Below are 12,034 nucleotides of genomic sequence, written 5' to 3'. Positions count from 1 at the left end.
CAGCTTTTTTGCTGCAGGGTTTAGGTCCATTTAATCTTTTTGGTACTGGTGCCTTGTGCCACAGACAGCCTTATTCTGTGTGTAGGATGCATTACAAGTCATGCATCATGCACCTGATGAGATTTGTTTGTTTTACCTTCAGCACAGTGATGCAGTCCACGACCTGCTCCTGGACTTCATCACATGGGTTGGCATCCTGCTTTCACTGGTCTGCCTCCTGATCTGCATCTTCACCTTCTGCTTCTTCCGTGGGCTACAGAGTGACCGCAACACGATTCACAAGAACTTGTGCATCAGCCTCTTCGTGGCAGAGCTCCTCTTCCTCATCGGCATCAACCGGACTGACCAGCCGGTAAGAGACAAAGCACTTCCTGCTTTTGTCACAGGCTCCTGTCTCAGTGCATCTGTAATATTTGACCAGTAAGAAACATTCCAGCATTGTCTTCATTTCATGCATGAGTCCTTGCAGGGCTGGGCCCCCAGCTGATAACTGAGACTCACGTGATGCCTGCTGTAGTTTCAGGGGCTGTATGTGTGTTCCTTATCAATGTGTGTGTATATTTAATAAGCAGGTTATAAAGATGAGCCTATACCATGTACATCTTCATGTGTTTATTTGCCTGATTGTGTATGTACCTACCTTTGTGTCTTTTAGCGTCATTTATATATGCAAATATGTGCCTATTTTAAAACAAGTCACGTGTGTTTTCCAAGTGAAAAAAAGTTCTTACTTTGGAGAGGGATGATAAGAACACCTTCATTTTTATTAAGCCTCCAAGTAAGTACTCCTGACTGTTGCATTAATTAATCACAGTACAAACACCTTTCCTTGCTCTTTTCAATCCTCATGCAGATTGCCTGTGCCGTCTTTGCTGCCCTCCTGCACTTCTTCTTCCTGGCAGCTTTCACCTGGATGTTCCTGGAGGGGGTGCAGCTCTACATCATGCTGGTGGAGGTTTTTGAGAGTGAGCACTCCCGGAGGAAGTATTTCTATTTGGTGGGGTACGGCATGCCTGCACTGATTGTGGCCGTGTCGGCGGCAGTAGACTACCGGAGCTACGGCACAGACAAAGTGTGAGTGACCTCGGCATTGCTCGGACCTGCTCAGGAGAGATAGGAGTGGGGGCAACAAATGGACATGAGGAGCCCAGAGGGTTTGTTCAGGCAGAGCTCAGCCAGGAGGCATGCCTTGTCTTATCTCTCTGTTTCTTGCAAGACAAATTCCCCACTATGAAATGATTTGCAAAGGTATTTTCTAGGGAAGTCATTCAAGGAAAGTTTTGTCACATCATTGCATAACATCAGCAGTGGTGACTGTCCCTAGTCTCAGTTTGGTACTCTATCTGCAAGATCCTCCTCTAACCAAAGAGTATTTCTTATTTGGATGAAGATACTGCTTTCTTCCTTTTTTTTTTTTTGTTTTTAATTGATCTATCAAATTAACAGAGCCTGCAGGCAAAATAGGTGGTGACTGTGGAGTGCATTAGGCTCTTCACAAATCAGAACAGCTGTATCATTTATCATTACAAACGTTCTTGTTTTCAACATTGCTGATGCTGGTATGGAAACACAAGTTAGATTATCATGCAACACCATCAAATGGAAAACAAGGGGAAGACTGAGCCTTTGATTCTCTTTGCCACCTTTGCTACTGTAGGATTAACAATGTGGTATTATTGACCTTTTTTTTCTTCCCTTGTCAGTTTACCTTTCCAGTCTCACTTTAACTGAGTTAAGGGCTCAATACGAAGGCATATATAGCAACGAGCCAGTGGTGGTTCAGAAGCTCTTTTTTAGCACGGATCAGGTCAGGCCATGGCAGCATTTGATTTTCTGTTAGGTTCAACTGCAGATTTTTTGCCTGAAACCATATTTGTATATATGAACCTTTATTTCTTGAAAAAGCAGAGCTGTAGAGCAGTGGAACTGCTCAGGATCCATTACCATGCCAGCAGGCGGGCTTGGATCCCAGATGGATATTTGTGTTGTGTTCCTCCCATGAGTAGGAGAGCAGCGACCTGAATTTGTATAAATGTGACACTTGGTGGAAAGCAAAGGAAATGGCCCACACAGATAAGGGTAGGAGGGTGTAAGTTTTTAAGGATCTCTGCCAATTTATCCAAAGTAGTTTGACTGACTTTTACAGGCCTAGAGGGCAAAGAATAGGTAACACAACAACTGATTGCCATTTTTGAAGAAGATTTTCCATCAGTTGCCACCTGCTTCCTCCCCCAACAAGCTCTTCTATTCACTCCCCCTCTTGAGCATTATATAAGCACCTATTAAATCAGGTACAGAAACAGTTTCCTTGTCCCTTTAAACAAATTTATTCTTAACTGCAGTGTTCCTGCCTACATCGGACACATTGAGCCTCAGACATATTCCAGCAGTCTGGAAAGGACAGGACATCTGCCATTGCTGGAGCACTGTCCTAACCTCAGTGTAGTATTTTGTGGCTACTTTCCACACTGTTCACCCTTTGGCTTTTGAAAATAGGCCTTGTTTCCATAGATCTTATAGACCTTGTGCCCAAATGTTTCCATGGCATGGAAGGTACAGGCAGAAAGTTTGGCTGAAATTCACTGAAGGCGAGCACTTCGCTATCTTGGCATTGAAGAGGCAGCAGTACTGTGTGTGTGCCAATAAAATATGTCTCCCTCACCACAGCACGAAGTGGTGTTTTTAATGATTAAACATGTATATATAATATTTTGCAAATAAATATTTACAGAGCTTTGCAAAACTAAAATATTTATTTATGATTTTTAATTCCAGAATGTACAATTTTATCACATTCTCATGGAGGAAAATAAAAACCATACAATATGTTTTGTAGAACTATCATGCTCCATCTGGTTGATGGATGATGATGTATTTTTCAGTATAATGTTATTAGAAGGGTAGAACTGATTAGAATTTGTAGTGAACTGTATGCCAGGCATACATAATTTGATTTCAAGAAGTTGCTTGGTTTTGCCAGGTTTTGTAAAACATCCTCTGGAATATATTACTTGCCTCCCTCCGTTATTTACTGCATTTGTTTAAGCAGGACTTATGGAGCTGTTAGTTTTATTTGTTTTTTGCCTGGCATTTGGTGCCACCATTCATACTTCTCAGAACGATTTGCTTAAACACACACTGTAGGGCTTTCTTCATTTCATTTTCCTTTCTAAATCCAACCCTCCTGTAACACATACCCAGATTATGTAGCCAGGCACAGGCAGTTGTTCCTCCCTCTCTTACTTTACTCATCACTTGGTGCTCGTGATTTTCTGAAGTGTCCCATGTCCTATTATTCATAGTGGCATTTTGAAGCAGCTGCTCCATAAAAATACTCCTATGCACTTAATTTAGGGATTGATCTTTTTCCTACTTTTTTTCTTTGTTTGTTTTAGAACAGTTCAAACCCCTTATATTAGGATATTAATTTGATTTGGGACTAAGCAGCAGCATAATGATTCCCTTAAAAGACCATCCTATTCATGCTAGCTCAATTCTGTTTGGTCCTTTCCTGACAGATAAATCAAAAATGTTGTGTCTCACCTTATTCTGATTGTAGCCTGTCAAGTGAAGATAAAAAGCAGGAAGCCCCACTGCAGACAGTGTGGTTTCCCCACATTGCCAAAGAGATTCTGGCAGTACTCTCATGAACATCCAAGTTACCATTTCTTACAGGCCATATCTTCAGCTGCTAGGTCTTAAATAGCCACAGCTCAAGTTTTGCTGCAAAAAAGAAGATATTTGGATTGTATTAAAAAATAATTTAAAAGATACATCATTTGCCTTATCCTGTGCGTTAACCAAATCCAGCCATCTCCTCGATGGATATGATGTCAAGGATCGTGGTAGGCAATGCTGCAAAATGCAAAGAAAATAGTATAGAAAATTGTACTTGCTTTTGTAGTTAGTGTTTGAAAATAATTTGCATCTAAAATTCAGTAAAAGCTTAATTATGGCTTTAGCAGCCTATGAAGGGACTCATGCTAGAAGCATGTCATCCCAAATAAGCAGCAAGAAGCTGTTCCATATTTCCATACTTCCCTGGGTTTCATAGCAAAGCCTCTCACAAATTGCAGAGGAAATCAGCTACGCTTTTGAGTGGTTCAATATATTTTAGAAACTTGTAGGTATATTCATTCAGTAGTGATCAAATCCATCATGGCAGGGATCTCTCTTTTGTTTCTCCCCCCTTCTTCCCCCCTTTTGGAATGCTATAAAGCAGGATATACACGGTAAGCAATCCAGCTGTCAGAAAGCAAAATGAAAGCCCTGTGTATGTATACAGTCTCCGAGTCCATCAGCCAGGCGCTGACATTTAATGTATGTAAATGCTGCTCAGAAAATAGCATCTAACAATGTGGTTTGTCTTGGGTGGCTCCACTGAACTTGTTTTATTTGCAGTGCTGCTGCCAGTGTTTGGAGGAGGAAGCATGAGCTATGTGGATGCTGAACTCCATTAAGCAGGACCTATATTGCACCCTCGAAAGGCACGTCTGGTGCATACATATCCCATTACTGCACCCTGACAAGGAGGCAGTACAGCTACATGAAACAAACGGCTGAGCTCCCATGAACAACATGATATGTTTAGGGCTCTTCAAATTTTATGGTCCAATGGCAGCTAATGATTGTTTATTGGTTATATTTAATGCACACCAGGGATAGTTTAGTATTTGATTTCTCTTCATGCAGAAAATAGAGTAAACTCTTTGTAGTCTTTATTACTTGGGCAAAGCTTTAGGTGACTATTGTGAGTTGCCACTGTGGAAAAGGAGGAAATTAAAAAGTAAAGGAGAGCAGTGCCACAGAGCTTGTCACAAGAACTGTACACATTGGGGTGACTGAGAAGAAGCAGTGGGGTTTTGAGCAGAATTCCCTACATACACACATTTCCTGATAATCCTTTGCCTTGCACTGAGCCCTGAAGGAGCTCATTTGCTTAATGGCAGCACAGCCTAAACTCGTAATGTGGCAGGTCCATGCTCACAGCGCAGCTGCGCGTGGAGGGTCACAAGTAACTCAGCAGCCCAAGATTAGCAACTCTGGGAAGTGAGTTGCCTGATTGCTTCCTTGTTTGGAGGAGCTCATTTATGCAGCTCATTGTGTGTGTGGGTTTTTGTCTTCTAAGGCAAGAAAAGCTCAGTGTGGTACTTGTCTGATTAGCAATTTACAGCTCCACAGCGCAATTGGCGGGAGGCCTGTGTTTTGATGTTTTGGTCTTAATTTGCATTTTTAATGAGGGATGACTTAAACAGGTTCAGAATTTCACCTCTTCCTAATGACCACCAAAAACCCCATTTTTTTTTTAGGTCCCCCAAGACTGAGTATTGTACACAATTTCATAGAAAGGCAAATTTTCTATTCAAACAAATAAAAAATGACATTGCATTCTTTGAAGTGCACAGAGTGGCTTAAAAAAAGCCTTCTCTGTTTTTCACAAGCTTGCTCCAGCTTAGGTGAAGCCAACTCTCCTTGGGCTCCTTTTGCTCCATGCCTTGTCTCCACTTATCCTGATGGCAGGACCTGGTTCCTCTGCTGTTTCTCAGCAGCATCCGTCTCTTGTCACTCAGTTGTTTTCTACAAATGAAGAGATAAATATTTTAGGGGAGTGGGCTGCAAAATTTCATTGTTTTTGCAGTCTTGAAAAGGTACCAGTTGCTTTGCTCTTTTTTGCTGAGCCTGGCACAGCCTTTTGCTCATTCTGTATTTCAGCTTTCCCTAGTTTTTTCCCCACGTCCCAACCTATATGCATTCAAAAACAGCTGCACCAGATGTGACTGAAGGGCGATCACCATGCTTCAACAAGTAAAGAGAGGGTTTATATTTTTCCTCTTCCACAGACTTTCGAAGATTCAGGCCATTCTTCATGCTGAAGGAAAACCAAGTTGATAGTGACTAAAATAGTGTTCCCAACTTCTGGGCAGCAGGGGCTGGGGGTTGTTTTGAATGTTAAACTGTCAAAAAAAAAAAAAAGTTCAAAATATTTTCATTAAAAAAAATAAAATCTCCACAACCCTCTGAGTCCTCTCCCACACACCAGCACTCATTATCAGTAGAAAAAAAGTGATGGGGCTGTGTATTCTGTGATTTATATGCAGCAGCTGAGGCATAAGCAACAGATACTCATTTTTCCTGAGGGGAATGGGGTAGGTATAAAGTCTGAAATGCCTTGTAAATATGTGAGCTGCTGCTCCACAGACATCCTTGTTTAGGAATGAGGGGGCACTTTTTACAGGGACTTCATTATCCTTGAAATGTCTATTCTTTTGTTAAATCTAGTTGCAATTGGGTGACATTTCAGATTATTGTGGGTGATACACAGATGTCATGATCACATTAACCTTTTCATATAGGGAATCAGACTCAAATAGTTTCAAGTCACTCACGTTGTTCCACTACCAGATGCCTCTAAATCACCTTGAACTTCAGCAGCCACGGAGGAAACAAAATTTCCGAGCAATTGCTCTGAAAGCCTCTGTTTGCCTCTCACATTAAGATTTTGCTGCTACTACATGAAGATTCTGGATGAGCAACAGCAGAGGCAGTTCAGGAATGACAGTTACGGAAGTGACGGTATTTTAATTTGTGACAAATAGCCTTATGAGTATGTGTATATATATCAATACATCTCCAGCACTGATGAGATCTGGAATTTATGTGATCAGGAAGGGAAGTGAGAAGTTTTCTCTGCATATTTGAATTTATTCATAGTTTGGGCTTCTCCCAGTCACAGAGGTTCAGGACATGCTTTATTCTCTTGTCAGGCATCTCCTGCTGATCATCTCCCATGGGGCTGCTGGCACAGACCTTTCTGCCCATTGCGAAGTCCATTGGAAGGGAAAAAACATTAGGCACATATACTAGAGCTGTCATTTGTGAGAACTGCTATCTCCACCACCATGATAAATTCATATATACAGTTCCTGTCACTTGCCTAATCATGGAATTCTGTCAGATGTTTAGTGTAAGAGTGGTTTTTTATGCTTTCTCAGTCCTTTGTGTATAAACGGAACTGTGATTTGCAGCGTTGCAAAGACAACAAGATATTATTTTAAACATCATGTGAAACTTTCTTGGAATTTACATTTGTCTGTCTTGTAACGAGTCACTTCCATTTTATCTTCCTGTCGCCTGGAATGAACCAGGAATGGAAATGTAATTTCCCAGGGGCTTTAAAAAATGTGGGGAGTATTAAATGCAGTTGAAATTAAGCGATTAATAATTTAGTTTTAGGCCATGAATCAACTTCTTGTGATAGCGCAGACCATATGCAACCCTGGAAACATTAGTGGAAACAAAATACTCAGGAGGTTCAGGGAAATAAAACACTTTAAAGGGGAAGTTGCTGAACCTAATTAAACCTCAGCCTTCTGTTATCTAATTCATGCTTCCTATTTGCACCAAAGTTTCTCTGATGTATTTGCTAGAGAAATGTCATCTCACTTGACAGCTGACAGGCAGCTTGTATTGTATCAGAGCTGGAGAGCAAAGAGGAGCATAAAGCAAAGAAGAAGCTCTGTGGATGTTCATCAGACCCCTTCCTTAAAAAAACCCCACACTTTAAGAGAGTTTTTCCAACAGATGCAGTAAGCCTTAGCAAATAGGCCTTGTACCATTTTCTCCCTGCTTCCCCTAGAGGTAATTATCTTATTCCATCAATAGCGCTGTCAGAAATTGGGCACATAATTCAGCATTTAAATGAACAAGCAATGTAATATTTCCTGTCTCCCACCGGCATGTTTTGCAGCTCACATTCTTCTCTGTCACTCGCTCGCTCTTGATGTATGTCCTGGGTGCAGTCCTTCAATGCCTTCTTTCCCCTGTGTTTCATTACAGATGTTGGCTCCGACTTGACACCTACTTCATTTGGAGCTTTATAGGACCAGCGACCTTGATAATTATGGTAAGAACTCCTAATTAACTACTCCATCTCTCAGGTCAAGAAATAAAACTTTTGCTGTCCCTTTTCTCTTTATCTTTAATTTACACAGATTAATTTGAGGAAGGCATGTTCTTCTTTGACCCTACCTGGCATAGCAATTAGATCCTCATTATGAGAGGCTCTTGGCATTGCAAAATACTTGATCAAAATGGACCAGAGAGCTTCAGAATGGGCACTTGCAGAGTTTGGTTTCTACCACTGGACATTTAGAAGTGCCAAACTGTTCTGATGCCACTCACTGCTTACACCCTTTTTGAATTCCAGAGTGAAGTTTTGCACTGATAATACAAAAAAAAAAAAAAAAAAAAAAAAAGGGAAAAGAAGTTTGATGAGGGTTTTTCCTAACCAGCAGAAGTTGAAACTTGTGTGACTTCATGTTCAGCACATTGCCAGTATATCAGCTAACACAGCAACAAGGTAGAGAACCCAACTTTAGAGACAGCTGGAGTTTCCTTATACTTTAATCGCTACAATATGGCTTAAATAAACCATCCTTTGTTTTGACTAGGCTACAGTTTGGCTAGCCCAGAAAACCAGACGCTCTCATTTCAATGCAGACATTGTCTCTGCTTCTTCTGCTTCTCCTGCAACTTGGGAGCCATTTCAGCAGCCTTCCACATCAGGAAGGGGGCCATGCCACCAGCTACAACTATTGAGGGTCTTTTCCCCTTAAGCAATTCATTCATAAAAAGATATCTCGTCTTTTTAAATATGTCCCAAATCCTAGACTGGGCTTTTTGGGAAACTCCTTTCCAGGAACTGGCCACCACTGAAGCATGGAAACACCATCACATCTTTTACAGAACAAATCAAACCCTTTTTTATTTTTGTTTTTCAGCTTTGCATTGTGCTAAGCAACAGTTTTTATTTCCCTGCCCATCTGCCCCATTACAATATGTTTAAAAGGTGTATTCACAGAAAAAAGATGCTTTTATGCTTCATTACAATGGGGCTGGCTAAGTGAGATGCTTTGAGTGACTTTTCACGACTGTACATGTCTCAGACACAGAGAAGCCCTTGCAGCAATTATTTTTAATTTTCCATAATGCTCTTTGAAGCACTACAGTTGAGGTTAGAACTAGCCTTGTATCAGTAGTGCCACAACTGTGGTAAGGCTGTGGCATCACCAGTCCTGTAATCTAGAGGCCAGGTCACCTTAAAAAATGCTTAGAAATTTTCTGTGATTCAGTCACTATAAAGCTGTACCATGAGCTAATTTCCTACAGTAACCCATCTGTTACAGAGAAGGAGCTGACTTTCTCCCCACCATGTTGTGCTGTGTCACATAATCCTTCTTTTTTTTCCTTCCCCCTCCATTACAGCTTAATGTCATCTTCCTTGGGATTGCTCTCTATAAAATGTTTCATCATACTGCCATACTGAAACCTGAATCTGGATGTCTTGACAATATCAAGTAAGTGGTTTTTCTCTGCCTGTTTCTGTCTTTTCCTGTTTATTCCCTCATTTCTCTGAGGTGTGAAACACGGGAACCAGCTCTGCCAGCAGCAGTGCTAACCAGGGATAATACCTTGGGCTATGGCACTGCAAAGTGGTTTCTAAAAGATACCAGGTGGCTGATGATGAAGCACTATACTGGGACTTGGCTGCAATTGTTGGCATTTTCAGTTCAATTTTTCATGAAGGAGGCAAAGCTACATTTTCTGTCCTTGAAGCAGGTAACCTTCTAGTCTACGTAAAGGAAATTCTGCCCAATAATTACCAGCTAATTATTGCAGTCTCTACAGGGAAGGTGTTGAAACTGTTGATTATTACTCCTTCTGTGTGTTCTGAGGGCAGGTGCCTTACTTGTTTTCTGTTTGTTTTGGCCCCTGACAGATTCCATGACCCAAATTCTCCCCCAGAGTCTGATATTGCTTTCATCAAAGTTATCAAGGATTTACCTGGGGCTGCCCACATCAGTGGGTGGATGTGCTTGCCAGCCAAAGCATGTTTTGCCCTTGTACTGGGTTAACATCTGAGCCTGGGCATCTTACTGTCTAGCAAGCTGCTTCATTATATTGGTAGAGTATTAGTCTCTGTCAGTGCCTGTTTATTCAACTACCTCTGGCTTTAATTACTCTCTTCAAAAACACAAGCCAGATTTCAGGTGCAGCGCATGATAAAATTGGGAGCCGCTAATTAATAAAACCATCTAATGAGCTTCAGGAGGAAGAAATTGTTGGGAGTCGGCACTTTACTGCTCACGCAGGAAAGGAGAGCATGGTGCAACGCGGCTTGAAGTGGGTTCTCCTGTCTCTTTCATGGTAGGAAAGGGAGAAGAGGCATAAGGGGAGCTCGTTAGAAGATGTCTGAATTGCACACTTGCAAGGCAGCTCTCAGCAAGGCTGGTGTTCTTATTGCTGAGCTGCTCTTGCAGATGCAGCTTTAATTTAAACCAGGTCAGGGCCCCCCCAAAAACTTTCTCAGCAGGCAAGGCTTGCAGTGCCATTGGTGCACCATGACCTGGCATGGTCCCTTGGGTGAAGTTTTAGTTTCTTAGGTGCAGCTTCTCCCTCAAGGGTTGGGAAGAAAGGGAACTGGAATCTGCACAAATGCAGGAGACCCCAGTGAGCTCAGACCTCAGAGTCCTCATTTGTCCGGGTCTTAGGGAGTCTGCTCTGCAGGGAGCCTCAATTTCTCCTGCCATTGCTCTGCTATAAAATGAAATTAGAGGAGCAATCCCTCCTGGATGTCCAGGATTGATCCCAAAAAGATAGTCTGTCATTTGGTCTTGGATGAGGCATTGAAGGCATGGTACATTTAATAGCATTTATCAATATGGCTACTTGTCAGGCATTATTGCTGTGGGATTACTTGTTGAGAACAGTCTCTCTAAGGTTACCCACACAAAATCATCTTACAGTATGACATTTAAATTAAAAAGTGGGAAGAAGAAAAACAACAAAACCCTTATAATTAAAGCTGAAATAATAAATGCCTACTGAATAATCTTCTTGAGCTAATCTCTAGTATCTTTGTTTAAATGCCAGGAATTTATACAACCAGTTGCATCAATTATAATGTCATTGTAAAATATTTTATAGGTTCTTTGGCAGATGAGTGTCTATTCCTGATTTGACTTCATTAAAACGTTTTGAAAACACAAGCAATTAAAATACTTTTAAGTATGTTGCTGATACTCTTCCAAATGCGTTGCTTCGTTACAAATTACTTTTTATGCTTGAGAAAATAAGAGCAACATAATATAAACTCAGGAAGACCCAAGGTTCACCCCAGGAAGTTTATCAAACCAAGCATTTCAGAGCAGACTTGATTGTAATTTCTGAATACCTAAGCAGGCCATCATTAAGTCTCTAAATTCAAGACTTGTATTGTCTCAGTGTTGGATGTGCTTGAGTTAGGAAGAAGTGCAGATTTGTAACAGAGAGGGGAATCCACCTTGGAGGGAGGTTTCCTAAGGGAAGTGAGGGTCTTGCAATCTCAAGGAAAGTTTTCAGTAAGATCATATTTGTCTTCTAGATACAATAATAGTCTTGTTGCAGGTAAAATCATAGTCTTCCTGCACAGTCATTGGCTCTAAGTGAGTTGTAAAACATGGATGTGTTACAGCAGTTCCAGAATAAAAAGCCACAGAACATTTATTTCACAGGGGACCACAAAGATCCTTTCTGAGGTACCCTCCATGGGTCTACAGGGTTAATAAAAAGGCACCCAGGTTCCAGAGCCTTGTGTCTTTTTGTCTCAGTTTATATTTAATAAAACAAACTGAACCAAGGGCCTGCATTGAAGGGCCTCTTGCTGCCATCTGCATGTGACAGCTTTACAGCACATGGAGAGCTGAATGAGAGCTTGTTCTCCCAGCTCATTTCCTAGCATTACTCTGTGTTAGGCTGTTGTGAAGCTCTCGCAACATAAATCCCGAGCCTGTTTAACAACAGCAAAATACTTGATTCCCTATGGCAACGTAAAAATAAAGGCCATAAAATATTTTAATAGGCTGTTAATAAGCGCCCCTGCAATCTGGTCCTTGCCTATGTCACTTTAAAGGTTAGAAATACATTATGAAGTATAGAAAATAGAGAGCCAAATAACTCCACTTAAATTAATGAACTTGATAAGGGATCAGGTGTC

General features: G+C 41.2%; 1 protein-coding gene across 11 annotated transcripts in view; it reads left to right on the top strand.

The window, feature by feature from the left end:
- The window catches only part of ADGRL3 (adhesion G protein-coupled receptor L3), a 496,471-nt gene that overhangs the window by 432,084 nt on the left and 52,353 nt on the right, over positions 1–12,034 (top strand). For all 11 annotated transcript variants that reach the window (XM_077782989.1, XM_077782978.1, XM_077782980.1 and 8 more), the window contains 4 exons: positions 143–352; positions 854–1,074; positions 7,837–7,903; positions 9,265–9,356. In XM_077782989.1, coding sequence (XP_077639115.1) covers positions 143–352; positions 854–1,074; positions 7,837–7,903; positions 9,265–9,356 — 590 coding nt within the window. The remainder of the gene's footprint in view (positions 1–142; positions 353–853; positions 1,075–7,836; positions 7,904–9,264; positions 9,357–12,034) is intronic.

Source organism: Lonchura striata, chromosome 4 (assembly GCF_046129695.1).
Source record: "Lonchura striata isolate bLonStr1 chromosome 4, bLonStr1.mat, whole genome shotgun sequence".
Classification (NCBI taxonomy): domain Eukaryota; kingdom Metazoa; phylum Chordata; class Aves; order Passeriformes; family Estrildidae; genus Lonchura; species Lonchura striata.
Note: the sequence above shows the minus strand (reverse complement) of the source record. Positions and strands in the feature narration are given on the sequence as shown.